This window comes from Saccopteryx leptura, chromosome 3 (genome assembly GCF_036850995.1).
Source record: "Saccopteryx leptura isolate mSacLep1 chromosome 3, mSacLep1_pri_phased_curated, whole genome shotgun sequence".
Taxonomy (NCBI): domain Eukaryota; kingdom Metazoa; phylum Chordata; class Mammalia; order Chiroptera; family Emballonuridae; genus Saccopteryx; species Saccopteryx leptura.
Window position 1 is genome coordinate 108,498,020 of NC_089505.1, and position 27,984 is coordinate 108,526,003.

The 27,984-nt window shown below is 49.2% G+C and overlaps 2 protein-coding genes across 5 annotated transcripts; both read left to right on the forward strand.

The window, feature by feature from the left end:
• Nucleotides 1–843: 843 nt before the first annotated feature.
• LOC136399923 (toll-like receptor 12) lies at nt 844–3,756 on the forward strand. The gene is given in 6 exon segments (XM_066375795.1): nt 844–1,243; nt 1,246–1,290; nt 1,293–1,917; nt 1,950–2,569; nt 2,572–3,469; nt 3,471–3,756. Coding segments are annotated over 6 exon segments (2,700 nt in total). The 3' UTR covers nt 3,583–3,756.
• ZSCAN20 (zinc finger and SCAN domain containing 20) lies at nt 1,589–27,965 on the forward strand. 4 transcript variants are annotated; one of them, XM_066375793.1, is made up of 8 exons: nt 1,589–1,678; nt 15,638–16,163; nt 20,311–20,488; nt 20,921–20,997; nt 21,258–21,342; nt 23,275–23,958; nt 25,038–25,466; nt 26,534–27,965. In XM_066375793.1, the coding sequence occupies exons 2-8, from the start codon at nt 15,747–15,749 to the stop codon at nt 27,784–27,786; spliced, it is 3,123 nt and encodes a 1,040-aa protein (XP_066231890.1). In that variant the 5' UTR covers nt 1,589–1,678; nt 15,638–15,746; the 3' UTR covers nt 27,787–27,965. The 4 variants fall into 4 exon arrangements, with proteins under 4 accessions (XP_066231890.1, XP_066231888.1, XP_066231891.1 ...); XM_066375791.1 differs by lacking the exon at nt 1,589–1,678 and adding an exon at nt 7,777–7,814; XM_066375794.1 differs by lacking the exon at nt 1,589–1,678 and adding an exon at nt 7,777–7,814 and having other exon boundaries at nt 25,041–25,466.
• Nucleotides 27,966–27,984: the final 19 nt, after the last annotated feature.

Consider the following 27,984-nt stretch of genomic DNA (forward strand, 5'->3'; position numbering starts at 1 on the left):
ATGATTAGATATTGAATTGTATTGAATAGTTTACTGCACTGTTTGAGGTCATCATAAAGCCCCTTTCTTTTTCTCTTTCTGCTCTCCCTTCCTGGGAGTGCATGTCAAGGTCAAAACCATGGAGACCATGTTTCCTAGCGCCAGGCTGGAAATGGAGCCCCTGTAGTCCTCCTGGGTAAATCTTGGGCTTTTCAAAATATTCCATGTGGAACATTACAAGATGTTCATTAAGACATCATTGTGATGTACTATTTTGCTTAAAAATTCTGATTTACCCAAGACTGCCTGCTTTTCTAAAGTAAGGAGAGGAAGTAGTAAAGGGGGCGAGGAGGAGAAAACCGCCCTCTGACACTTATGTGTAATTTGCAGCGGTCGTATGAAGCAGGTATGTATTAGAATGCTTAGCTTATGGGTGAGGAGCCTGAAGCTTGCAGAGGTGAGGTGCGCCGCCCGGGACAATGGCAGAGGGATCCTGGACATTTGGCCCCAAATCTTGTGCTCAGAAACGCTTCCTTCCTCACAACAGAGAAGTGAGACTTGGATCCTTCCTCCCACGAGAGTACTTCTACTTTTTCCTGACCCTTGGATGAGGCTCAGCTCTAAGCATCTCCTAGTCTGGTCCTACCCTCCCAGCAATTCTACAGTTTGAAAGCATTGTGGCCCCCAGGGCCTGCTTCCAGACCCTCCTGGGCACCCTGGGGGCTGTGTAACCTGTCAGTGCTGTGAGTATCGTGTATGTGTATGAATGGGGAGGAGGAGGTCTGGGTCCCTCTCTGGGAGAGAGAGGGGAACAGAGAGTGAAGTTCTAATTCTTCTTGTATATAGACCAGGCTTGGTGCTGAGATGGGCAGACATTTGCTGCTGCCTGGTCTGCTCCTGTCCCTTCCTCTGACTGTGGGTTGGACCACTTCCAACTGCTTAGTGACCGAAGGCTCCCAGCTGTGCCTGGTCTCATATCTCTCCTTGTGCTGCTTGGACGCCAGCCTGTCCCTCTTTGCAGCACGCTCCTCTGTGACCAACCTGACACAGGCCTTGGAGGCTATGCCGCAGAACGTGGAGGGGCTCTGTCTTGGCGGTCCCACTTCGGTTCTGACCCCGGATGCCTTCTTCTACTTTCTTGACCTCAAGGCCCTGAGGCTGAATCTACGTCTCCCCCAGCTCCTGCCAGGAGCCCTCTGGGGCTCGGGGAAGTTGCAGAAATGGTCCTTCTTAGGCATTCCTTCGGATGACCTCTTCCTACCCCCGGTGCCTTTGGGGACCTGAGCTCCCTCCAATACCTAGCTTTTGGGGGTTTTGCCTGAATGGGAGCTCGGGGCTCTGGCTGCCTCCCAGTCTACGGCATCTGTCCATCAATTCTGGTTGCCTTCAGAAGGTGGGGAAATTGGTTGACATCTTCCCAGACCTGGTGCCCGGTCCCTCCTCTGGTGATGCCTGGACTCTGGACATGCTGGACCTGTCAGACAACAGGCAGCTGAAGATGGCCAGTCCTGGGGCCCTGCAGGGCCTCAAGCTGGGGACTCTGAATCTGGCCCACACAAAGATGAAGGCGGTCACAGTGATGGGACTGGGGCTGCAGAGGCTGGATGCCCTGTCTGTGGCGTTTACGGACACGGCCGAGCTGCCTGCTGGGGCTGTTGCCCACTTTGAACTGCAAGAGCTGAATTTGAGATTCATGCAGGTAGGACACATATCTCTGGAGGCCCTGGCTTCCTGCCAGAGCCTGAGCAACTTGATTCTTCAGAGCAGTTGCCTGACTGACCTGCCCCCAGGTTTCCTGGCTGCCCTGCCCAGGCTTCAGAGACTGAACCTGAGTAACAACCAGCTGCGGAGCGCCATGCTGTGTCCGAATGAGACCGGGGCAGTGTCAGGGCTGCAGGTCCTGGATCTGTCCAACACTGGGCTGCGGGCCCTGGATCTGTCCAACACGGGGCTGCGTGGCCTGTCCCCAGTGTGTTCTCCTGTCTGTCCCAGCTGCGGGAGCTGCGGCTTCAGGGAAACCAGCTGGTTTGGCTGGAAGGCCAGGTATTCCAGAGCTTAAGGAGGCTGGAGGTGTTGGGCTTGGGTAAAAATCCACTGACGTCCCTGGGTGCGGGCTGGTTGGCCCCTCTGCCCGCACTGACCACCCTAAACCTGCTGGATACCCACAAGGTGCTGAGCCCAGCCTGGGACTTCTGGGGCCCAGAGAATCTGCACAACCTGAAACTGCAGTTGTCCTCTAGCTCTTCTGGGGCAGCACTGTCCCTGCCCACGAAGCTGACCAGCTTGGAGCTTCACGCAGTGCCAGGCAGGAAGCTTTGGAAGCTGGCTTCTCCTGTCTTTCCAGTCTTGCAGAACCTGACTCTAAACGGCTGGGGACTGCAGCTGGAGACCCCTAATGTCACCAAGATCTTCCCTGCCCTTTGCCAGCTCTCTTTGCTTGGCAATAGCTTGGAGGCCCTCTGCTCCCAGGACATCCCCAGCCTCTTCCCCTGGCTGCACCCTATGCTCCAGTATCTGAGAGTAGAGGGGAACGGGCACAGCCTCAGGCCATGCCGCATCACGGGGCTGCCCAGCCTATAGGAGCTGCAGGTGGGAAGCTGCAGTCTCTAGCCCGGCCCCGCCGGCTCCCCGTGCTGCTCGAGGAGCTGGTGGGCGAGCTGCCCAGGCTCCAGGTGCTGCGCCTGGCCCAGACGGGGATGGAGACCCTGTCTGCTGCTGCTTTCCAGGGCCTGGGATGTCTCCAGGTCTAAGTGCTAGACAGGGAGACAGGCCTCAGGCTGGATGGCAGTCTCCAGGCACACAGTCCCCAGATGCCACAGCACATGTATATTCTGAGAACGTCCTTGGCCTGCCAGTGTGCCAATGCCTGGGTGGGGCCCTGGCTTGAGCAGTCCTCCAGAACATATGTGCATATACAATCACACCAGCTGTGCCAGACAGAAGCTGGGGGCCACCGCAAGAAGCCCCTTTTCCCCTTTCTCTGGAGTCACTGCCCCAAGACTTTGGGGTTGGAAGTCTTTTGGGGCAGCTCTGCCCTGCTGTTTCTGCTGATCTCCTTGCCCCTCCTGCAAGACGCCAGGAACTCCTGGATCCTCTATCTCCAGGCTTTGTTCAGGGCTTGGCTTCAGGATCTGAGGGGTCAGAGGAGTGAAGGCCAGAGGTTTCTCCATGATGTCTTTGTGTCCCACTGTAGGCAAGAGCAGGCCTGGGTGGTGCAGGAGCTGCTGCCTACTTTGGAGGGCGGATGGGGGCTGCGCCTCTGCCTCCCTGAGCGGGATTTTGAGCCAGGCCAGGATGTGGCCGATAATGTGGCAGAGAGCATGGCAAGCAGCCAGGTCATGCTTTATGTGCTGTGCCACCAGGCCCTGCACACTCCACGCTGCCGACTGGAGCTCTGCCTTGCCACCTCCCTCCTGCTGACTGCCACCCGCCCCCCAGTGATGCTGCTGGTCTTCCTGGAGCCTGTCTCTCGCCACCAGCTCCCCTGCTACCGCCTGGCTGCTCCGCAGAGGGGACTATTGCATGTGGCCCAAGGAAGATGAAAGAAAGGACGACTTCTGGGATTGGCTGGGAAGAAGGCTAGAGCAAGCTGGGTTGGGCTAGAGCGAGCGCATGTGTGTTGGAGAGTGGAGATAGGAAAGGAAGCCAGCCTGGCAGGGAGACAGCAGGTGTGTGTTAGTCTGTGAGACTGAACTGAACTCCTGGGGGGGTCGGGGTGCTGTATGTATAGGGAGGATCAAGTTGTGGTTTTGGGAACCTAGCTTTTGGGAGCGCTCTGAAGGCCAAATGAGAAAATTTGGGAGTTGGCAGGTGGCCATGACGTATATGATGTGATCTCAAGATGTTTAGCTCCTCAGTAAATGTACTAAATCCACGAAATGATTGGCTCAATTGGACTTTCTGTTTTTGGATTGAAACCCACAGAAGAAAGAGGGCGAAAGCGTTGGGCTCACAAAACTGTTGTCTGGAGGAAATAAAGTGTGTGTGTGTGTGTGTGTGTGTGTGTGTGTGTGTAGGGGGGATTCAGGGAGAGTATGGGAAAGAAAGGAAGGCACTAGTACTCCTAAGCTATGGAATGGGGTCCAGGCCATGTTCAACCAGATCTTCAAGGGGCAGAGAGGTCCCTTTTGCCATCTGAGTTACAGAGGAATTGCAGCTGAGGGTCAAAAAGCTGGGGTGCTGTCCAGGAGGCAGCAGACTGATAGGCTATTCCCTTACTGAAGGCCTGAAAATAGCTGTCATCTTGTCTGAACCTCATAGCAACACTATGAGGGAAACCCACCTCTTTGGCACTCAGCCGTGCTGAACTACTTGTTGCTTCCAGGACACCATGCATTCCTGCCTCTGGGCCTTTGCATGTGCCATTCCTTCCTCCCAACTTATTTCTTCTGGGGGACTACAACGTATCCTTGAAGATTCAGTTCAGCAATCACTTTCTCCAGAAGCCATTCCTGACCTCCCAGCCTCTGGGTTCCCACAACTTCCTGGACTTCCCCTTCTCAAAGTACTGATCACACCACACCAGTCCTTATAGGTCTGGGAGTACCTAGAACAGTGGTCTGCAAGGGGGGGTGCACAAGATGAAGCACTGGAGTTTAGGAAGAAAAAATTTAAACTTCTACCTGTATTTTTTTTTCCATCTGACTTTATTCTGAAGCTTGCCTGTCTACATTTTAGCCATATGGCTTCATTATGTTACTTAACCTCCGTATCTCAGTTTCCTCTTCTATAATATGGGATAGTATTACTCCCTCCCTCAAAGGGTTTTGTGAGGATTAAATGAGTTAATATGTATAAAGCACTGAGAGCAGGATCTAATAATACACAGTAAATGTTCAATAAAAGTTAGCTTTTAATGTAATTATATAAATATATGTACTACGTGCATATCACATAGGTAAATAAATACACATGTTGGGAGTGTGTGCTCAAAAGCACCTTACTAGTAGGATACAGTACTAATTTACTAATAGAAAACTTGATCAGGAAAGCCTGGAGATCAGACCCTGGGGACACAGGGACCAGGTTTGATTCATCACTGTATCCTTAGAGCCTAGTGCTGGCCCAGCACAGAGGGTCTTCATAGACTACTCTGGACAGAAAAAGACCTTGATGGATGCTGAAGCAGAGCTCTGGGGTCTGGTTCAGGCTCTGTTTATTTCCAAATGACACTGGGCCAGGGAACTTGGCCTCTTGGGGCTTTAATTTTCCTCTTCTGTACAGTGAGAGGTTTTCAATAGACAAAGGCTAAAAGAAACCAGAGGACAATTCCAGCCTGGCTTTAGTGTGAGGGGCGCCCTCTAGTGTCCCAATGCTGTCTTTTTTTTTTTCCTGAGCATACTCACCTCCATTCCTCCTCTTCAGGGCAGATGATCCTGAAATGAAATAAATGTCTTTATCTAACTCTGCAGAGTCGCCTTTCTAGCTTCCTATCTTGACACTGTCTCAAATATCTCCAGCAGTCCCAGCACCTCATACTGCAGAACTGTCGTCTCCCTCTCCACTCACACCACCCTCTCCCTTTCACTGGCGATCTTTTCTTGATGCGGTGTGTGGCTGAGAAGAAACCTTTGAGGGCGTCACATTCCTAGTTTCAAATCCCAGGCCTGGCCGTTATTGGCTATGTGATCTTGAGCAGGTCACTTCATCTGTCCAAGCCCCCATTTCCTCCTTGTAAACTAGGGTAATAATACCCACCTTACAGGGCTGTAGGACTTCAATAACAAGGAGTGCTTATGGGTTAGTACTTCTTTCACGGAGTAACACCACATGAGTTATTACTATAAATAAGTTGGAACACATTTCATAGAGGAGAAGGACATTAAACTAGGCCTTTAAACTAAGATATAGAATTCTCTAATTTTTTTTTTTTTCCAGAGAGACAGACAGGAAGGGAGAGAGATGAGAAGCAACAATTCTTCGTTGCGGCACCTTAGCTGTTAATTGATTGCTCTCTCATATGTGCCTTGACCAGGGAGCTACAGCAGACCGAGTGACCCCTTGGTCAAGCCAGCAACCTTGAGCTCAAGCTAGTGTGCCTTGCTCAAACTGGATGAGCCTGCGCTCAAGCTGGCAAGCTCGGGTCTCGAACCTGGGTTCTCTGCATCCCAGTCTGACGCTCTATCCATGGCACCACCGCCTGGTCAGGCTAGAATTCTCTAAATTTTAACAATGGACAACATATATTGAGCACTTGGCCATATGCTAGGTACTGTCAATTTCCCCAAAGTCTCAGACCATTAATAAAAAATAATAGTTCAAATTTATTTATTTATTTTTCTTAAGTGAGAAGCGGGGAGGCAGAGAGACAGACTTCCGCATGTGCCCTGACCAGGATCCAGCTGGCAAGCACCTTATGGAGCTATGTTCTGCTCATCTGGAGTCATTGCTCAGCAATCAAGCTATTTTAACACCTGAGGGGGAGGCCATGGAGCCATCTTTAGCACCTGGGGCCCCAGCGATGGCTGCAGTAGGGGAAGAGAGAGAGAGAGGAAGAGAGAAGGGATAAGGGGAGAGGTAGAGAAGCAGATGGTCACGTCTCCTGTGTGCCCTGACTGGGAATTGAACCCGGGACATCCACATGCCGGGCCAATGCTTTACCCCTGAGCAAACTGGCCAAGGCCAGTAGCTCAAATTTATTAGCTTCTGCTAGCCATGTGACAAGCTCTTTACCTACTTTTCTCCATTTATTTCTCACAGAACCTACCAGGTAGATGCCATTATTTTAATTCCCATTTAACAGATGAGGAAAATGAGGCATAAAGAGGTGAAATAATTTGTCCAAGGTTTCACAACTAGTGGTGGCAAGGTATATCTTGCATTTGAAAATAAGAAGTTTCAGACACAAGCAGCTTGACTCCAGAGTCCATGCTTTACCTGAATAATCTCATTTCATCTTCACAACACCTGCAGTGTAGCTTCTATTACATTATCTGCATTTTAAAGATGAAAACACCCTAAGACAAAAGAGACGTGGTAATTCGTGTAAGGCCATTCCACCTAGGAAGTAGTTAGTCTGGAATTTGGATCCATGTCTGACAACAAACCCACATTCTCAACCCCATATTAGATTGCTCATACCCCAAAATACAAAGCAACTGTATTTATATTAAAATTATTCAGATTATTATTCTAATAATGATTAACATTCTTCCAACACCCACGAAGTGCTAAGCTTTGCACTATCTAATTTACACAATAATAGCTAACATTCGCTCTGTATTTTTAGGACCCAGACCCTGAGCTAAATCGTCTTAGACGAATTGTTCATTGAGGCCTCACAAAAACCTGTAGACTCGGATGCTATTATTATCCTCGCTTTACAGATGAAGAAAGCGAGGTTTACAATTGATCCAAAGCCACACAGCTCCACTCTGAGCTTGAAATTGAATCTACAATTGTCTTTCGTGGCCACCAGTCTGGTCATCGTTAGCCACTTAGCCACCCTCTCTCTTATCTCTTAATGTTTTTGCTTTGACCTCTCTCTGGCCTCTGACTCTCGCTCGGTCCCTTCAACTTGAGTGCCCGCCCACTGGGCGGTGCCGTTTCCCGGAGCCTGTGGAAAGGAGTGAGATTGCAACAGGCCCCGCCCCCACGTTTAGACTCTGTTTCGATTTGTTCCGGTACCGGGAGAAGGTGACACATCTATTGGCTGACAGCCTGTTAAGGGCAGTAAACGGCGGGGACCGCCCACCGGCTACCGCGCGGTTCCTTCTGGGAGTTGTAGTCTCAGTCGCTCCACTCCCGGGGTGGCGCCGTTCGGACTCCGCGTCCCAGGGTTCCCTGCGCGAACTCTGGAGCACTTCCGCCCCGTTGTGAAGTGGGTGTCTCGGTGGGTGAGTCCGGGTGGCGGGGCGGGGGCAGTTGAGACTCAGGCTCTGGGCTGGAGACTTAGGAGGTGGTGGTGTCACAGGGGGCAGGGGAAGGTGAGAAGGGAGAAAAGAGGTTTTATGTGTGGGTGGAGGGTGAGGGGCGGCCAGAGGATGAGGCGTCCGGATATGGGAAGGGTCATAGGGGGATGAGGAGGGAGATGGAGGGCCCTGGCAGTGAGGACCGACTTAGGTCTGTAGGTGAGGGCACCGAGAGAGGCTCTGCAAGTGGGAACATCGTAGAAGCGTCAGAAGGGTCAGGAGACCACAGAGGGAAGGAGAGAAGGTTCTGAGGCCCTGGTAAGAAGTGCAGATAAGAGGGCCTGAGCTTGAAGCGCAACCTTAAAAATTGTGTACCGGCCTCTATCTACCTGCTTGCCTAGAACAGACGTCTCATTTGATACCCCATTACACTCTCTCTAATGGTTGAGACTTCTGGAACCCAGGGGGTGGACTGGCTATTGTGGTTGGCCCCTAACCTACACCTTTTCTCTTACTCCTGATGGAGGTGAAGGGCACTGTCGTCCACTTTACCTAGGTGCCCTCTGATTTATCTTGCATTCTTCCACATCCGGGGATCTTACAATCTTTCCGTTTCTTTTAATGTGTCTTGAATCTGCCCTTTCCTTGTCAGTTTTTTTTTGCTGAAGCCTCCATCTTTTTACCTCCCAGCCCGGACAAACGTATTGTCGCTAGTGTGATCTATTTAACCCACAAATCTGATGGTGCCTTCAAAACCCTTCATGGGCACTCGTCAGTGGTAGAACTAAGTCTAAGCATCTCATCCTAATGATATTTAAGGTAACTTCATAACTACTTTTCAGCCTAATCTTCATCTACCCCTCACTCCAGGGCTGCCAAGGTTTTCCCCATTTCTTGGGGAATCTGTTGGGTTTCCCACCATTATATATGCTTTTCCTTGTGTGTAGACTACACTCCCTCTCATCGCTATTCTCTGCCAAGAGAACTATTCTTTCTTCAAGAGCCAACTCAAATGTAACTTTGTTCAATTGCCTTACGCAGATGAAGTTGCCTCCCACTGCTAGCTCCCACAGAACTCTTCCTGCATTTTCCACATTTAATCATCATTATCTGACATTTTTTTTTTTTTTTTTTTTGGTCTCTTCCACTAAGCATCCAGGACAGGAGTCACTTCTTTCTCCACTGCCTAATAAATATATACCGTACTTGATGAAAGACCAGCCAGGGTGAGCTTTGCTATACCAGGCTTGAAAGGGGCTACCTCTGGTGGGTCTCCAGGGGCATGCGTTAGTGTTCTGCCCATGAAGGCTGTTTTTTGCTGGGACCTGATTCCGTGTCCATGAGAGTTTAGGCCGGGGGTGGCAAAAACATGGAAGGTGTGCTGCCACTTCCCCTTCCTGTGTCTGGCAGACCTAGCTAATTGTATTCATATGGGATTCGGAGTCTTTAGCACAGTTCAATGTAAAGTTGGTGCTTTAAATGAAACCTATTTGCTTTCCCTGGTTTATGCCCTTAAGCAGGGGTCCCCAAACTACGGCCCGCGGGCCGCATGTGGCCCCCTGAGGCCATTTATCCGGCCCCCACCCCACTTCCGGAAGGGGCACCTCTTTCATTGGTGGTCAGTGAGAGGAGCATAGTTCCCAATGAAATACTGGTCAGTCTATTGATTTAAATTTACTTCTTCTTTATTTTAAATCTTGTATTTGTTCCCGTTTTGTTTTTTTACTTTAAAATAAGTTATGTGCAGTGTGCATAGGGATTTGTTCATAGTTTTTTTTTATGGTCCGGCCCTCCAACAGTCTGAGGGACAGTGAACTGGCCCCCTGTGTAAAAAGTTTGGGGACCCCTGCCCTTAAGTGTGAGGTCAGGTTGCTTAAGCAAGAGCTTGGACCATCAGCCAAATGAGCTTGAAAGCCTCTGGGAACTCTCAGTGTTTTTCTCTTTGGAGGTCACAGACCATAGGACAGATCTCTTCTCAACCTGCTCTTTACTGGGTGGGTTCTTCATGGCCACATCCATACTCATGACCCCGGGAGCCCAGAATGCCTCTTAGCTTCCCTGTGTTAGTAAAGGGATTCTGATTTTGACAGCAACACCTATCCTTCATTCTTTGGGGGGAATTTGTACCCTTTCTAGGTCTTCCTGGAGATTGGGAGAGACCTTTGAGATCCCTAAGTTGAAAGGTGGCAAAGTGACAGCCATGTTGAACAAAGCCTTCCATCATGCTCTATTTAATCCTCAGGGTGTGTGAAGCAATTTTGAATAGGTTGACAACATTTAAAAATCTAGCATCCTGACTGCTCTTAGAAAAATAAGAAGGCCTATGGACTTTGGGTCAGTGGTCCCGCTGGTGCTCTGTAGTAGCCATAGTCCCCACTCCACTCATTTACTCATTTACAGTGCCTGGCCTCTGGCCATTTAGATTTGTAGCCACTGATTTAAGTCTCCCTGTCCCTTTGCTCTACTCTTATTGTACTACTGTATTTCCCCATGTATAAGACACACCCCTTTTTGAAAAATTTGCAGTCTAAAACCTGGGTGCATCTTATACAGTGGTTGTGGCATTTCAAATGCCATAGACGGAACTGAGGACGAGGCAATATATGAAGACAGTGATTCGTCATCAGACACAGGAGGACAAGCTCCTCATGGATGGGAGTTTTGACAGTGGTGAGGAGTTGTGTGAATTTTATGATGAATAAAACTTGAGTTCAATAACTTCATGTAATACATTTTTTTCCCCAAATTTCGGGCCCCAACATTAAGGTACGTCTTATACGTGGGGAAATGCAGTACTCGGGAAACCTGGGGAAGCTGCTAGTAAGGTCAGGCTGTGAGCTGCACGCCAGAGAGGCTGCAGGAGTCACATGACCTTTCCGACGTCACCCAGTTGATAAACGGCAGGAGTGGAACTTGAACTCAGATTTGCTCACTCCTGCCTCCATGTCCTTTTCACTCTCCATACCGTCTTCTCAGGACATGGGGTGACCAGCAGACCTAGAGGAGGCGACGTGGTGTGCTTAAACAATGACTGGAGGAAACAGGCCGGGCTTAGATTCCACCTCTGCCACTGGCTAGTTCTGTAATATTAAGTGAATCTTTCCATAGGAGCTCAGTTCCCTATATGTAAATTGAAGATTCAGTGGAGTCATATCCTCTCAGGATAATGGTATTCTAAAGGCAGCATGGAAGGTGATAATCACATTTAGCCAAAAATCACAGTCAGCTTGAAACTCTTTCAGCAAGGAGCCATTTAGAAACCAGCCCTGAACGCTAGAGGAGAGTTGGCTTGTGTTTCGGGACCATGCCATAGGTCAGGGGTCTCAAACTCGCGGCCCACGGGCCGCGTGTGGCCCGCTGAACAATTTTGTGCGGCCCGCAGACTAATCCACGAAGTTCAAAATATTTTGGATAAAATTAAGTAAGCCTAAAGGCCTACTTGTATTTTTCATTTCTCTAGCATCCTAGCTAGATATTAGCTTAGTTAACAGCAGTTGTGATGCGAACTACAGTTTCTGGTCATTTTGTGACACTGAGTAAACTGCATGTACGATTGTGCTTGTTCTACTGATTTTTTTTTGTTTTCAACTGCAGTGAGAAAAGTGTTGCGTAACAGTTGCCTTTTGTAGAACTAGTGCAGCCCGCCGAACGTCTGTGATCTTGCTCTGCGGCCCACATGCTGAGTTGAGTTTGAGACCCCTGCCATAGGAGGACACTGCCCACATTCAGTGCAGAGGTTTGAGGGAACTCAGACCAACCCGGGGACCAGCAGAGCCATGGGTGTCATCACCACATGCTCACTCTGGACGAGACACATAGTGAATGGAACCGGTGCGCTATTTAAGTCATGTCCTTTCTGCCTCTTCCTGATGTTTGTATGTAGTTTAATGTGTGTAAGTTACAAGTCAGTGTAAGGCAGCTCCACACTTAGGATACTTCGCTTCTTGCCTGGAGGATTCAGTGAGATGATGAATGAAGAGCACTTAGCACTGGGCCTGGCACCCTGGACACTCAGTTAATAGGGGCTCTTGGAGGCTGCTTATTTTAGTGAGGACCTAGAGCTTCCTGGTAGTCTCAGCACTGAGGAATGACCTTGTCCATTTTTTCCCCTGTCATCTCCACGTAAAGTCACTCTGCTGTTGGCTGACTGTGTTGACTCCCTCTGTGGATAGACTACGATTCATATATGAGGGAGTAGCAGAAAAATCTTCAGGTTTGTATTTAAAAAATAACTTGAGGACTTTCAAGTCTTCCCAGAAGAAAATACCCATTATTTGAGACTCAGGGCTTTGGGCCTGCCTGGTGGGACTACGAACTGCCTGTTTTGTTCTAGAGTTCTCTCTGCACAGGGGCACAGACTTTGCTCATTGACTGTGTCTTGTTAGACTGACACTTTTATGAAGGTAGAGACTGGCTGTCCTACTTACTGTTGGCTCTCTGGCTCCTAGTACAGTGCAGGGTACACAGTGGGATTCTTTTATTTACAGAGGGGGGAGAGAGGGAGAGGAAGAGAGAGAGAGAGAGAGAGAGAGAGGGATGGGGAAGAGCAGGAAGCATCAACTCCCATATGTGCCTTGACCACACAGTGCAGAGTTTCGAACCAGCGCCCTCAGCATTCCACGACGACACTTTCTTCACTACGCCACCAGAGATCAGGCCACAGTGGGATTCTGTACATGACTGGTGCATTAGTCCTTGTGTGAGAGAGTGACACAAATGTGTTTGGACTAGTGCATGATTAGGCTGTGGCTAAAAAAGTTTCATAAAAGATTAATTCTTTAGTGTAATATAAGTTATGGATCTGCCAGAGCCCATTAGGTTTGTAATGTACCAGCTTTACTGTTTTGATAAAAGGCAACAAAACTTCCATTGGCCCTGCTGTTTATCTGACACTGGCTTGGGCGCTGAAGATAGAGAAAGGAGTAAGATATAGTACTGGCCCTAGTAATGCGATCTGATGGCGGGCTGTCAGATACAGGAGTAAGTAACTACAATAATGTAGGATAACATATTAGAGGTACATGCCAATTGCTTAGGGAACACAGGATTGGGGAGGCAGTTCTCGACTGCAGGGATGAGGGCAAGGCCTGATAAGAGCATGTCCTGGAAGTCTTAACAGATGAGGTGACATTGAGCTTATAGCTGAAGGATGAGCAGGAAGTTGCTCGGTGGGCATGAATTGTGCTCCTTGCCTCTCCCTAAGCATGTGGAACTCTTTTTTTAATTTTTCTTTTACAGAGATAGAGAGTCAGAGAGAGGGATAGACAGAGACAGACAGACAGAAAGGGAGAGAGATGAGACGCATCAATCATTAGTTTTTCGTTGCGCATTGCGATACCTTAGTTGTTCATCGATTGCATTCTCATATGTGCCTTGACTGCGGGCCTTCAGCAGACCGAGTAACCCCTTGTTTGAGCCAGCGACCTTGGGTCCAAGCTGGTGAGCTTTTGCTCAAACCAGATGAGCCTGCGCTCAAGTTGGCGACCTCGGGGTCTCGAACCTGGGTCCTCAGCATCCCAGTCTGGCGCTCTATCCACTGCACCACTGCCTGGTCAAGCAGTATGTGGAACTCTTTAAGACAAGCCTTTGTTTTCCGTCACCCTTGCCTCATTTATTTATTTTTCTTCATTTCTAAGTGAGAGGAGGGGAGATAGAGAGACAGACTCCTGCATGCGCCCTGATGGGTCCACCCAGCAACTTCCATCTGGGGCCGATGCTCTGCCCATCTGAGGCCATGCTCACAACTGAGCTATTTTTAGCATCTGAGGCAGGAGGCTCCACAGAGCCATCCTCAGCACCCGGGCTGATGCGTTTGAATCAATCGAGCCAAAGCTGCAAGAGAAGAGAGAGAGAGAAAGAGATGGGGGAGAAGGAGGGGTGGAGAAGCAGATGGGCACTTCTCCTGTGTGCCCTGACCAGGAATCAAACCTGGGACATCCACATGCCAGGTTGACTGACGTTCTACCACTGAGCCAACCAGCCAGGGCAACTCCTGCCTTATTTCTAGACAGTCCAGTTAGATGGCCTAAAATCAAAAGACTACCCTCCTCCATTCTCAATTCAGCTGTGCCATTCCCGCGTGGAAGCAGCTGACGGCCTCCTTTGAGTAGGCATTTTTTATGTTATCTAGATTTGTTGGGGATGACACAAAGAGCTCATTTTTCCAGATGAGCGTTGTCAGAGTCTTCATTGTGTAAAAGGAGCAGCCCCAGACGTGCACTCACCAGGCATTCACTGAGAGCCTCCTGTGTTTAGTGCATCATGTTCGTGGGTGTGGGGGAGGGAAGGGCATGAAAGACAGAAAAGTAAGCTACATTCCCTACCTTCAGGGAGGCTGTAATCTCCCTGGGGACACACATATGTACACACACTCCTCTGATACAACCTAGACAGTGACAAGTATCACGGTGGAAATAAAGAGAAAAGAATTCCTTCTGGAATGAGCAAGGTCATTCTTCTTTTTTTATCTAGTCTGCACAGAAAGGGCTTAATTATAATTCTTGCTTCGTGACACATCACCATTATTAGTTGACCATCATCCCACTGTTTATTGAGTGCTTCCTGTGTGTGCTGAGCCCTGTGCTCTGTCCCCTGGGAAGCCTATGATCTAGTGGGTAGATAATTACAAAGAATTATCTGGGTAATGATACAGAAAATGTAAGGTGGCGTGGAAGCTACGCTGAGCACTGAATCTTGGAAAAGCACAGTTTAAGCTGAGACCTAACTAGGTAAAGAAAGGGGAGAGACTTCCCAAAGGATACCCCAATATGTGGGAGGGCCCAGAGGGCAGCACCGTGTAGGAGCGGCAAGCTGTGCAGCTGCAGCACCGTGACCGTGGCTGCATGGTAAAGAAATGAGGTTTGGGCGAGGCTTGTACTTGACCCCGAGGGACGTGGGAAGTCACAGAAGGGTGTTTAGCAGGGAAGTGACATGGTCAGATTTTGAGCTAGTCTGGTTGTTGTGCAAAGAATGGGCCCAGGCTTAGGGTGAGGGGAGTGGAGTGGAGGCCAGGATGTGAGATAGGATGCTGATCGAGTGATAAACGTGATGATTCTCTGAACCGAGGTGGTGGCATTGGGATGTAGATGGTTAGAAGGCCAGGGGGACAGTTTGGTGATGCATTGGAGGCGGGGAGCTTGGAGACAGGTGCTGACCAGGTTTCTGGCAGGGGTGAACTGATGGGAGGTGGTGCCTTTATGGATGCAGAGCTCCAGAAGAGAGACAGGCTCGTGGGAGAAAATGATGGGTGCAGTTTTGACCCATTGAGTCTGGGGTGCCTAAGAGACAGTCAAGTGGGCATATCTGGTAGGTTGTTGGATTTGGGGGTCTGGAGACAGGTCCTGGCTGCAGTTTTGGGAATCATAGAAATGGTGAAAAATGTCAAATGAGTAGGATGGCCAAGGGGGAGAAGAGAGAGAAGAACTTTGCAAGGAGAACACCTTCAGAGGAAGACTAAAGCTTTAGGCCCTAGGAAGAAAGTGAGTGATGTTTGGGTCCCAGCTGAGGGCAGGTCAGACTTTGGACGTGTGTAGAGGGGAACGGCTGTGCTGGCACCAGGTCCCGGAGGCCTTGACGCCAGGCTAAGGCACTGAGCGTGTCCCAGAGGATTTCACACTGTGCTGTCTTCCGCCTGATTGTTGGCTGCTGGTGTTGGTGCCAGGTTGTGGTCGAACTTTCGGCTAATGGGACAGAGCATCCCGTGGCAACCCCACCCCACCCAGTGGCCGTGGTAGGTGTGGGGAAGTGAGGCAGGTGAGGCTCCTGGGTCCTCTTGCTCACTGTTCTTTTCTTTGTCTTTCTGCCTTCAGAGCCTTGTAAGCATTTCCTCTCCCAGGAGCCCCTGGAAGGACACACTGTAGATGCAGGAGGACGTTGGATGAGGACAGGCCCGCTGAAGTGAGGCGGCCCGGGCAGAGCATGGCTGTAGCCCTGGACTCCCGGGCCCGGGCCTCTCCCCCACCAGAGCTGGAGGAACTCCTGATTGTGAAACTGGAGGAGGATGCGTGGAGATCAGAATCCAGACCTCAGGAGAAGGACCGCAGCCCTGTCCCTGGCCCTGAGGCCTCCCGCCAGCGCTTCCGGCAGTTCCAGTACAGGGATGCCTCCGGCCCCCACGAGGCCTTCAGCCAGCTCTGGGCGCTCTGCTGTCGCTGGCTGAGGCCGGAGGTCCATCTCAAAGAACAGATCCTGGAGCTACTGGTGCTAGAGCAGTTCCTGACCATCTTACCCAGGGAGGTGCAGGCCTGGGTGCAGGCGCGGCACCCCGAGAACGGCGAGGAGGCGGTGGCCCTGGTGGAGGATTGGCACCGAGAGGCCCAGGCTGCAGGACAGCAGGTGAGGCAAATAGTCTGTTCCCCAGAAGTGGGTCAGGCAAGGCAGCGGGGCAGGACTAGCTTACTAAATGCCAAAATAAGTCATTAGCGTTATTGAGCACCTGACATTTATTGAGCACGACTGTGGACCAGGCTTTGTTTTAGGTGCTTTCCCTGTATTAACTCATTTAGTCCTGTCAATCATTTAATGAGCTAGGTACCATTATCCTAGTTTTACCAGTGAGGAAACCGATGAAGGCAAAGCTGGGTGATTGGCTTAAGGGCACACAAGTGGTAGAGACACGGTTTGAATTCCGGCCATCTGACTCTAAAGCCAGCACTCATAACTACTGCTGTAAACTGCTGCCGGGGCGGTATTCACAGTACTGTTGATCTGTACTGTTTTACACTCAACGGAAGCCTTTTACCCAGGACAGTGGTCGGCAAACTCATCAGTCAGCAGAGCCAAATATCAACAGTACAACGATTGAAATTTCTTTTGAGAGCCAAATTTTTTAAACTTAAACTATATAGGTAGGTACATTCCTTATCAAGGTAGCACCTGCACGTGGTATTTTCTGGAAGAGCCACACTCAAGGGGCCAAAGAGCCGCATGTGGCTTGCAAGCCGTGGTTTGCTGACCACTATGTGATCTCTTGGGGCGCTTGTCACAGTAATGTAGGTAGGCAGAAATAGCATTGTTGTTCCCATAATTTATAGATTACGCTAAGTCCCTAAAAGTCATGTGGTCACAAAGCTCAGTCACTATGAGCTGCTGCCTAAACCCAGACCCTTAAATTCCAAGTTCATCGTTCTATTACATGACAGATACCTCATCTAGAAACCATAGGAATTAAAATACCTCTGAGTCATGAGACTCGAATGAAATATTAACTGACATTTGCTGAGCACTCACTGTGCCAGACACTGTTCTCAGCATTCTCTCTGTATTGCTTGTCTGTTCCACCCGCAACCCAATTAGGAAGGTACTGTTGCCATCGCCATTATTCACATCGGTGAACAGACTGAGAGAGGTGAGTATTGTCTAAATTTATATCGAAATGAAAGTATTGTGGGCCCTGGCCGGTTGGCTCAGTGGTAGAGCGTCAGCCTGGCGTGCAGGGGTCCCGGGTTCGATTCCTGGCCAGGGCACACAGGAGAAGCACCCATCTGCTTCTCCACCCCTCCCCCTCTCCTTCCTCTCTGTCTCTCTCTTCCTCTCCCGCAGCCAAGGCTCCATTGGAGCAAAGATGGCCCGGGCGCTGGGGATGGCTCCTTGGCCGCTGCCCCAGGTGCTAGAGTGGCTCTGGTCGCAACAGAGGGATGCCCCAGAGGGGCAGAGCATCGCCCCCTGGTGGGCAGAGCTTCGCCCCTGGTGGGCGTGCCGGGTGTATCCCAGTCGGGCGCGTGCGGAGTCTGTCTGACTGTCTCTCCCTGTTTCCAGCTTCGGAAAAATACAAAAAAAAAAAAAAAAAAAGAAAGTATTGTAGATTTAATTCACAGCCTCAACAATTTGTAGGAGACGCTGAAGACCATGATAAAATTTATAATTTTGCTGTGACACAAATTTTGAACCCTTCTTTGAAGCTGGTGTGTGGAGGACAAGCCCTCTGGCTGGCAGCAGGCTGAGCCGGCCACCTAGAGCCTTCCTCTCAACAGCACCCTGGTGCTTCCACTTGGTAAACAGTTGGTAATCCTTGTGGTATTATTACTTAATCACATTTTGTCGGGGGAAATTAGAGCTCTGAGAACATATTCTTACAAATGGCGGAGTTTCTGTACATCATAAAATATACAGATGTGAGGTTAGGGGAAGAGAGGTTAAAATAAGGTCTGTGGCTTTGCTGTTTGGATTCCTTCACAGACTGATTGAAGGTGCAGGGAACGTAATATTTAAAGTTATTGAACTGTGTATGAGAGAGCATACCTTATTTTAATATACCATCCCTACCTCCCATATTTCTTTTAAAGAAACCAGTTGTTTCTCTTAAGTGGCAATGAAGAAACAAATGCAAGTCTTAGGACTTCAGGGCTGGTGGATGGAGAACTTGAGACTCAGAGATGAGAGCTGACTTAAATTGAGGTCTCTGTGATTCTTCAATCTGTAAATTGAGAGGGTTGGACTCGACCAAAAAATTCTCAAATTAGACCCACTGTAAGCTGAATATGGGGGAAAAATCAGGTAATAAAACCTCCTAATGTAATTTTTTCCTGTGACTTCTGTTTCTTAACTTTTCACCTGTTCCCGAGTGCTCACAAATATCAAAACAAATGGATAAGTAGCTTGTTTCTCCCCCCAGACACGTATGTTGTAGCTTGTGATCTTATATTGCAAGGCACATAACTGAGCTACACAGCCCCCTTCATTACAACACTCCCCGGAGAGTGGCACGTCTGTCACAGGCGATGGACCTGCACTGACACGTCCTCATCACCCCACGTGCGGTTACAGTAGGGTGGGAGACCCCTCTGGGCCCTGTGTATGGGTCCCTCCCTCCCCCAGCTCCTGGCAGCCACTGATCTTTTTACTGTCTTCATAGTTTTGCCGTTTCCATAATGTCATATAATTGGAATCACATAATATGTAGTTTTTTTCAGAATGGATTTTTTTACTTAGTTATATGTGTTTAAATTTCTTCCATGCCTTTTCATGGCTTGTTAGCTCTCTCCTCCCCCTTTTTTTTAGTGCTGAATAATATTCCATTGTCTGGTTACCGAATGAAGGACAATTAGGATGTTTCCAAGTAACGGCAGTTATGAATAAAGCTGCTATAAACGTGCAGGTTTTTGTGTGGAGCATAGACATTTTTGGCGGATTCTTTATTCTTCCCTGCTCCAGGCAGTTTCCTACTGATTTTTCCCTCTTCATTGTCACTTGAATCTACTTCTTCCTGTGTCCACCATTCCAGTCACTGGAATCAGAATCTTTGCTTGGTCCTGGCAGTAGTTGAAACAGGTAGAGTTGAGGGTGAGGACTGTTACGGACTCTTACATTGTAAGATTGTAACTGTAACAAAGTGAGGTTTTTTTTTTCTTAACTGTATAAGAGTGCTGATAAACAGATGTTGTCTCCCTGTGAAGCACACAGGACATGGGTGGGTCTTCTTATTTGGGATGGCCTTTGATTGCCATGGTCCATTCCTACCTGTCTTCTTGATGGTAAACATCCTGCCTTTGAGGTCAGCCAAAAGAGTTTTGGAGATAAATGTGTCAAAATCAATAAGTTTATAAAGATGGATGTTGAGTCAAAGTATAAGGATCAGAGCAATGTATATAGTCACTACTTTTGGTGTGAAAATAGGGAAGAAATGAGAATATATACAGGGTATGGCAAAAGTAGGCTTAGAGTTGTGAGTACGTGAAATAGTTTATTCTTGTATTACTATTGATTAATTACTGTTTTATTTTCCATATGAACAACTGTAACCCAACTGTTTCCCCAGCCTGTGTTTATAGTTGCTTGTATATGAAGAAGTTCTGAAAGGATGCAGGAGACAGTGGTTACCTGTGGGGAGGAGAGGGGTACAGATGCAGGGCTGGGCTATTTTCACTGAATGATCTTTATGTATATTTCCTATTTTTGAACCGTGTTAATATTGAAAATACCTGTTGAAGAAATTGCAATACATTTTGCAATACACCACCGCCTGATCGGTGATGGCGCAGTGGCTGAAGCATCAACCTGGAATGCTGAGGTCGCCAGTTCGAAACCCTGGGCTTGCCTGGTCAAGGCACATATGACAAGCAACTATGAGTTGATGCTTCCCGCTCCTCCTCCACTTTCTGTTTCACTCTCTCTCCTCTCTCTAAAATCAATAGATAAAATCTTAAAAAAATTAACTGTGATTGATATTTAGAGATTTTTTCATGTCATAAAATTTTTACTTAATTTATCTTTCCGATTCAGAAATGTTTTGAACAGTTGTGACCCCACTGAGGCACTTGTGTAGTTCCCTGTGCTGAACAAGACAATAGGTATTTGGTGGTTAAATGCTGGTCTGTTTACCGACGTCGGTCTGCTGGCATTGTTGTCATACTTTGAGCCATGTATGGGTCTTAAAAAGAGCCCTTAACCTCTGGATCACAGTTGTCCTCCAAAGAACATTCTTTACCCCTACTGAAACTGGTCTCATTGAACTGACAGTCGGGAATTTTGACTCTGTGTACAGGAACCAGAATCGTGCAGAGAAGAAACCAGGTCCTTAAAGGACTCTCAGAGCTTTCAGCTGCAGTCAGCGGACCACTGGCCTAAGCGACAGTCCCAGAGGCAGTGGGTATGCCATCTAGGCCCTGATCTTCCCGAGCATCTGGACACCAAGATGGCGCCCCAGGCCTTGAAAGAGAGTGGTGCGTACCACGAATCAGGGAGCGTCAGGGAAGAGGGGTGAGGGGGTGGTAAGGAAGGGCACGTGGGGAGGAGAGGTACTGAATTCAAGGCAAGGGATAGCAGCATAGTGTCTGATGGACACACTGAGAAGTAAGACAACTGAGTATTGCTCCCAGTGATGTCAGCATGTCCCCTCTACAGCTGAGTCACGCAGCTGGCTCAGGCTGGGGCGGGTACTGATCATAGGAGTTCTGGGCTGGCATTGCACACGTGGCACCTCACTCAAGGCAGTTAGGAGCCAGATACTCTAGCAGGGAAGGAGAAGCAGAGATTTTCATGGACTGGGGGACAGGCTCAGTTTGACCCCTGCATGGCTTTTGGAAAGCTAGACCTGAGGGGGTGCTTCTCTGGAGACCAGGGCTTGGGTTTCAGAGACTTTTTCTTCTCCTCAGCTGTCCTCACTCCCCGAGTCCCTACTCTCCCAAAGATGGGGAGCGTTGGCGATTGGGAGGTGGCAGCTGAGTCACAGGTAAGCTGCTCCTTGTTCTCCCTTTCCTGTCATTACTTCTGTGCTTTGCCCCTTTGCTCCGGTCCTTTCTCTGTGGCCTGCCTCGGGGAGGGGCCGCGGGCGCAGGGTGTTAGCCTCTGCCCCTCGCCCCGCCCACTGGGCCTCTCCTTGTCACACTGCCCCTCCCTGTGCTCCCCTCGTCTTTCTGGGGCCCAGTGAGGCCCCTGGGCTGTTTGCAAAGGTCAGAGACATTTGAGGTCCTTCTTTTGTACATCTCACAGGAAGCCCCAGGCCCTGGCAAACATGCTGAGAAGAAGTTTCACAAGGACGCCCCAGGAGACAACTGTGGGAACGGTGTGTCCCTGGGTAAGGAACTCGTGCCCTCCAAAGATGCTGGGTTTCCGGCACACTCAGTTTCTCGCCACTCCCTTAAGATTCATGCTTCTGTGAAGTCTGGAATTTCAGACCCAGGAAGAACACGAGCTTTCTGTAGCCACATTGTGGTGGCAGGGACGGAGTGTGGGGAGTGGGGTCGCCGGGACGGGGGCTGCCAGGTGCCTGACCCCGTCTCAGAAATCCAGGCTTCAGCATCAAATAAGATCCGTCTCTGGGCTTGCCTGGTCAAGGCACATATGGGAGTTGATGCTTCCAGCTCCTCCCCCTTCTCTCTCTCTCTCTCTCTCTCTCTCTGTCTGTCTCTCCCTCTCCTCTCTAAAAAGAAAAAAAAAATTAAAAAAAAAAATTTAAAAAAAAAGAAAAGAAAAAAAGATCCGTCTCTCGGGGCAGACCGAGGGAACTAAGCCCATGAGACTGCTGTACTAAACCACAATGAGTAATGAGTATCATAGGGTTCAGAATACTTGAACCATGTCTGACCAGCATAGACTGCTTTCTGTAGGCACATTTGCACAGGAAGCCAAAAAATAACGAACCACTTCCCACTGGCGCTTGGGCCACAGTGAGTGGGATAAAGTAGAAGAGACAGGACAGGTCTGACTCATCATGTCAGTAAGGTAAGGCGCTAGAAACTTGCTGACCCCCCCCCCCCCCCCGCCCCCTTTACATTCTCTAGTAAAAACAGTGTAAGAAGGAACAAACTTTGGAAAATGCTCAACCAGATAATCATTAAGTCTCTTTTTAGCTCTAAACTCCTTCTGGTTTTTTTTTTTTTAAGATTTTACTTATTGATTTGAGAGAGAGAGAGAGAGAGAGAGAAGGGGGGAGGAGCAGGAAGCATCAACTCATAGTAGTTGCTTCTTGTATGTGCCTTGACCGGGTAAGCCCAGGGTTTTTTTTTGTTTTTTTGTTTTGTTTTTCTTTACAGAGACAGAGAGAGAGTCAGAGAGAGGGATAGACAGACAGGAACGGAGAGATGAGAAGCATCAATCATTAGTTTTTCATTGCGCATTGCAACACCTTAGTTGTTCGTTGATTGCTTCTCATATGTGCCTTGACCGCGGGCCTTCAGCAGACCGAGTAACCCCTTGCTCGAGCCAGCGACCTTGGGTCCAAGCTGGTGAGCTTTTGCTCAAACCAGGTGATCCTGCGCTCAAGCTGGCAACCTTGGGGTCTCGAACCTGGGTCCTCGGTATCCCAGTCCGACGCTCTATCCACTTCGCCACCGCCTGGTCAGGCTCCTTCTGGTTTTGTTCAAATACTTATTCAGTTCAAGCCTTCTTATTTTGTTAGGGTTGGGAGCTGCTGGCAAAGCAGTCCTTTAAATGTAGCTAACTGCTTTAAAAAATAAGGAAATTTATTTTCTCACGTTATTAAAAGTTCAGAGGAGGGCGTGCTCCAACCACAGTCCAAACTGGCTCAGTCGTGTCACAGGCTCACTCTTTCTGCTCTTCAGCCTCAGTCGCAGCTTTGCCTTAAAGGTGTTGTGTGTTCGAGTCAAGAAATAGATGCCAATGGCAATTGAGGCCACAAGTTTCCTGATAAGAGGGACTCATACCATATACACACGTGGAGAGAGAACGAGAAGGACAGAGAGAGGGAGAGACCTTTCCTCCAACCACTGAATTCCTGCTGATTGGGCCAGTTTAAATCATAGGCCCATCTGTGGACCAATGACAATGACTTTTTTGTGTGATGTATTTCATAACAATAAGCAGGTTAATGAACATTTCTGGTGAAGTGATGCTGTTACTTCTAGTTACCTCTCTCTTAACCCTCCAGACATTTGATGGAATTAGCTTGGGAATTTCCCATTGGCCTCTTGTAGGGAAATGTTTCAGAGACATTTTGGATAAGCATTCTGCTCAACAAATAATTTCTATCATTTCTCTTTTTATATAGGAGTTCTAGTTTCAAAACCAAATATTATCTCCCAGCAAGAGCAGGAACCAGAATTTTGGGGTCTGAGTCTTACACATTCTGGAAAAAGCGCTGCAGATTACAGCCTGGATAAGGAGCCAGTAAAACCATCTCCAGCATTGGCCTGGAGGGACGCAAAGGCCTGGGAAGATCAGTTCCCGTGGGACGTGGAGGACATGAAGGTGTCAGGTGTGCACTGGGGCTACGAGGAGACCAAGACTTTCCTGGCAATTCTGAGTGAGTCCCCTTTCTCTGAAAAGCTCCGGACCTGTCACCAGAACCGCCAGGTGTACCGGGCCATTGCAGAGCGGCTGAGGGCGCGGGGCTTCCTGCGGACCCTGGAGCAGTGTCGCTACAGGGTCAAAAACCTCCTACGGAATTACCGGAAAGCCAAGAGCAGCCACCCACCGGGGACCTGCCCTTTCTACGAGGAACTGGAGGCCTTGGTGAGGGCGCGGACGGCCATCAGGGCTGCCAGCGGCCCAGGCGAGGCTGTGGAGCTCCCCAGGCTGGGGGACAGTGACGCAGAGGCGGAAGAGCAGGAGGAAGGGAGCTGGGAGCCAGAGGAAACGGCAGAGGCCTGTAATGGCGATGACCTGGCCACTGGCAAGTCCGCCCAGGGGCCCAGGATTCCAGGCGGCCCGGCTCTATTCCAGAGTCGCATAGGTAAGGACACAAGCGTTTAATTGGGTCCAGATTCCAGCCCTTCTCGTAGTCACACCTGTGCTCCCTGAGTTCCGGACACAAGTCTGGACGGACGCCACTGGCGTGAACCACTCAGTTCCTGTGGTTACCCTCAGGCTCCCACTCTCCTGTGAGCAGTTCTCATCGCTCAGATTTTCTTAGCTATGGAAACAGCCGCTTTTAAAATCCTGCGGAACCTTAAAGAACGAATTCAGTAATTCCCGAAGTGTATATGGGGATGATCTTAGGTGTTGCGTGAGTAAACTATTAATTTCAATGTGTATGAACACGTCAGCCGTGACTTCACAGATAGTAAATTTAGGTAAAGGAAGCTATTGAGTGAAATATTGAACAGAGCAGAAATCCTTACAGTATACAGTTCAATAATCAGTAGTTGGGGCCCAAGTCATTGTAAACATAGGAACACTGAAGCGTAAGAGGTGACATCGCATCTCGGGATGTCTGGTGAGGCTGGGGTCGTCAGGACGAGGTCCCAGCGCTCCAGCGCCGTGCATGCGGTGTTCTGTCCGCTGTGCCGCCTCCCTGCCTGCACCATTGCCCTGCAGAGGAGCTGCGAGCAGACCACTGCCTTTTCCTCCTTCCACAAAAGAGGGTAGGGCATCCTCAGCTGGACTCTAATGCAAGATTAATTGAACTCCATGTCTTTAGGGATTCTCAGTTCCCATATTTGTCAGAACGAAAGTTCATGAATACAAGTAGAGGACATGTATTGAATGGATATAGAGAGAGTCTCTTGTATGCCAGTTATAGGCCTTTCCCTGAACCAACCAGCTGAAGCCAGGGGAGTGGGGTCACCTGGTATAATGTGGCCATCTAAGTCCTCCCCTTTAGCCAGGACTCTTAAGTTAATAGACTCTTTTAGAAGAGGTTGGAGTGGGCTGCTCTGGCACGGCCCTGAGGGCAAGGGTATTTTCTTCCTTGGTGCCCCAGCTGCCTGGGCAGTTTCTGAGGTGCCTGTGTGCTGGGCATTTACCCTGATCCCTGATGACCTAGGCAAGTCTCATCAAGTCTCACAACTCTGAACTCTTCCCTCCTGACAGCAGGTGTGCACTGGGGCTACGAGGAGACCAAGGCCTTCCTGACCATTCTCAGTGAGTCCCCCTTCTCTGAAAAGCTCCGGACCTGTCACCAGAACAGCCAGGTGTACCGGGCCATTGCAGAGCGGCTGTGTGCACAGGGCTTCCTGCGGACCCTGGAGCAGTGTCGCTACAGATTCAAAAACCTCCTTCGAAGCTACCGGAAAGCCAAGAGCAGCCACCCACCGGGGACCTGCCCCTTCTACGAGGAACTGGACTCGCTGGTGAGGGCGCGGACTGCAGTCAGAGCCGTGGGGCCCGTCAGGGAGGCAGTGGGTCTCCCTGTATCTGGGCCGAGCAGTACAGAGGCTGACGACCAGGAGGCCTGGGATGAGATGGCAGATGAAGATGCCATCAAACCTCCAACCCCAGGTCCTAAAACTCCAGACACTGGTAAGCATGGAGTAATTAGATATCCACAACGTGCAAGCATGCAGGCAGAGCAGGGGAGCTAGGCTTGTGGGTGATAGCTTGGTTGGTCCAGCACAGCCTCTGGTGCTAAGAATAACTTAGTTGATTTGAGCATCGGCCCCAGACAGGGATGCCACATGGGTCCAGGTCAGGGTGCATGCGGGGGTGTCTCACTATCTTCCCTCCTTTCACTTAAAAAAAAAAAGGATTTGTGCTTTGCTCAGGTTATGTCTAGCTTAGTGTAATCCCCTAAATGAGACAAGCAGTCAGGTCTACATTTTACTGGGATCCGGTTCGGTAATTATCGAGTTTACTCAATCTCATATGACACAGGACATCCTGACTGTGCTAGAAGGAGCAGGTGTTCATTATCAAACAGTGGGATAGGGGACTGGGCCAGGGGACTAACTGGCTGGCTGTTTGGTTGGGGCTCCTGGTTCCCTTGGTGGGGGCACTAGGTCCCAGATTCTGTTCCTCAGCTGTGCAGGTCAGAAATGCATGTATGCACCAAAACATGATCAATTTCACGTTAGTCTTTTTTTTTTTTTTAAATTAAGTGAGATGTGTGGAGGCAGAGACAGACTCCCGCATGCGCCCCAACTAGGATCCACCGGGCAAGCCCACTAGGGAGCAATGCTCTGCCTGTCTGGGCCACTGCTCCATTGCTTGGCCACAGAGCTATTTTAGCCCCTGAGGTGAGGCCATAGAGCCATCCTTAGCACCTGGCACCAACTTTGCTTGAACCATTTGAGCCATGACTGTGGGAAGGGAAGAGAGAAAGAGAGAGAGAGAGAACCTGAGGGGTGGAGAAGCAGATGGTTGCCTCTGTGTGCCCTGACCAGGAATCAAACCCGGGACTTCCACATGCCAGGCTGATGCTCTACTACTGAGCCAACTGGCCAGGGCCACATTAGTCACATTTGTAAGATGTGACATAAAATATAAGATACAAATTCATGTTAGCCAAATGCACATGACACAAGATACAGATTTATAAACAGACACTAACTAATGAATGAAGAAAACAACAGTTCTGTCTGTTCTTTCAGGTTTTGAGATGAGGCATGAGGAAGAAGACCAGAGTTCAGAGCAGGATATTTTTGAGGATTTGCCTGGAGCACTATCAAAATGTACTACAGACATTGTTTGCCACCCACACGAGTGGGGGGAAAGCAGTGAAAATGAAAATGGAGAAGAGCTGTCAGGAATTCTACCACAGGAACAGTGGGAAGAATGTTCTTCTGAAGAGGACTTAGAAAAACTGATTGACCATCAAGGCCTGTATCTGGCAGAGAAACCCTACAAGTGTGACACATGCGTGAAAAGCTTCAGTCGGACCTCCCAGTTCATTACCCACCAGCGGACACACATAGGGGAGAAGCCCTACAAGTGCTTCAAATGTGGGAAAAGCTTTAGTGACCGCTCCAACCTCAATACCCACCAGAGAATCCACACTGGAGAGAAGCCCTACAGATGCCTCGAATGTGGGAAAAGCTTTAGTGACCACTCCAACCTTGTCACCCACCAGAGAATCCACACAGGGCTAAAGCCCTATAAATGTGGGGAATGTTGGAAGAGCTTCAACCAGAGCTCAAACCTTCTGAAACACCAGAGGATCCACTTGGGAGGAAATTCTGATCATTGTAGTGAACCCAGGGAAAACTTTGGCCAAAATGCATCCTTTAGTGCTCACTGGAGGAACTTAACAGAGGAGACATCTGACCAGCCTCAGAATGCTATTAATAATTTGAATTCTCCTGGACCACACAGTACCACCTCGGGGGAGAAGCTTTATCAGTGTTCTGAATGTGGAAGAACCTTCTCCAAGAGCTCGGCACTCATTAGTCACCAAAGAATCCATACAGGAGAGAAACCATATGAATGTGCTGAATGTGGGAAAAGCTTCAGTAAGAGCTCCACACTGGCTAACCACCAGCGAACCCACACTGGGGAGAAGCCATATAAATGCACGGATTGTGGGAAGTGCTTCAGTGAACGCTCCAAGCTCATCACTCACCAGAGAGTGCACACGGGAGAGAAGCCCTACAAATGTCTCGAGTGTGGAAAATTCTTCCGTGACCGTTCTAATCTCATTACTCATCAGAGGATTCACACAGGAGAGAAGCCTTATAAGTGCCGAGAGTGTGGGAAATGCTTCAACCAGAGCTCTAGCCTCATTATTCATCAGAGAATCCACACTGGAGAAAAACCCTACAAGTGCTTGGAATGTGGCAAAGACTTCAACAATAGCTCCCACTTCAGTGCCCACCGGAGAACTCACGTAGGAGGGAAAGTGTCCTAGGAGACAACTCCCCCCCACAAGAAGAGATACATGTGTATTTAAATCTCCCAAGATTATACGATGTATGCTAGAAAGAAACATTCCCCATTTTTAACCTTGGTCTATAACCAGGGACGTTATCTTGATCTGATCCAGGTAATTTGGAAGTGAATTACAAGTGCTAAGGATCCAGAGTTGAAGGCACTTTTCTTAAGTGTT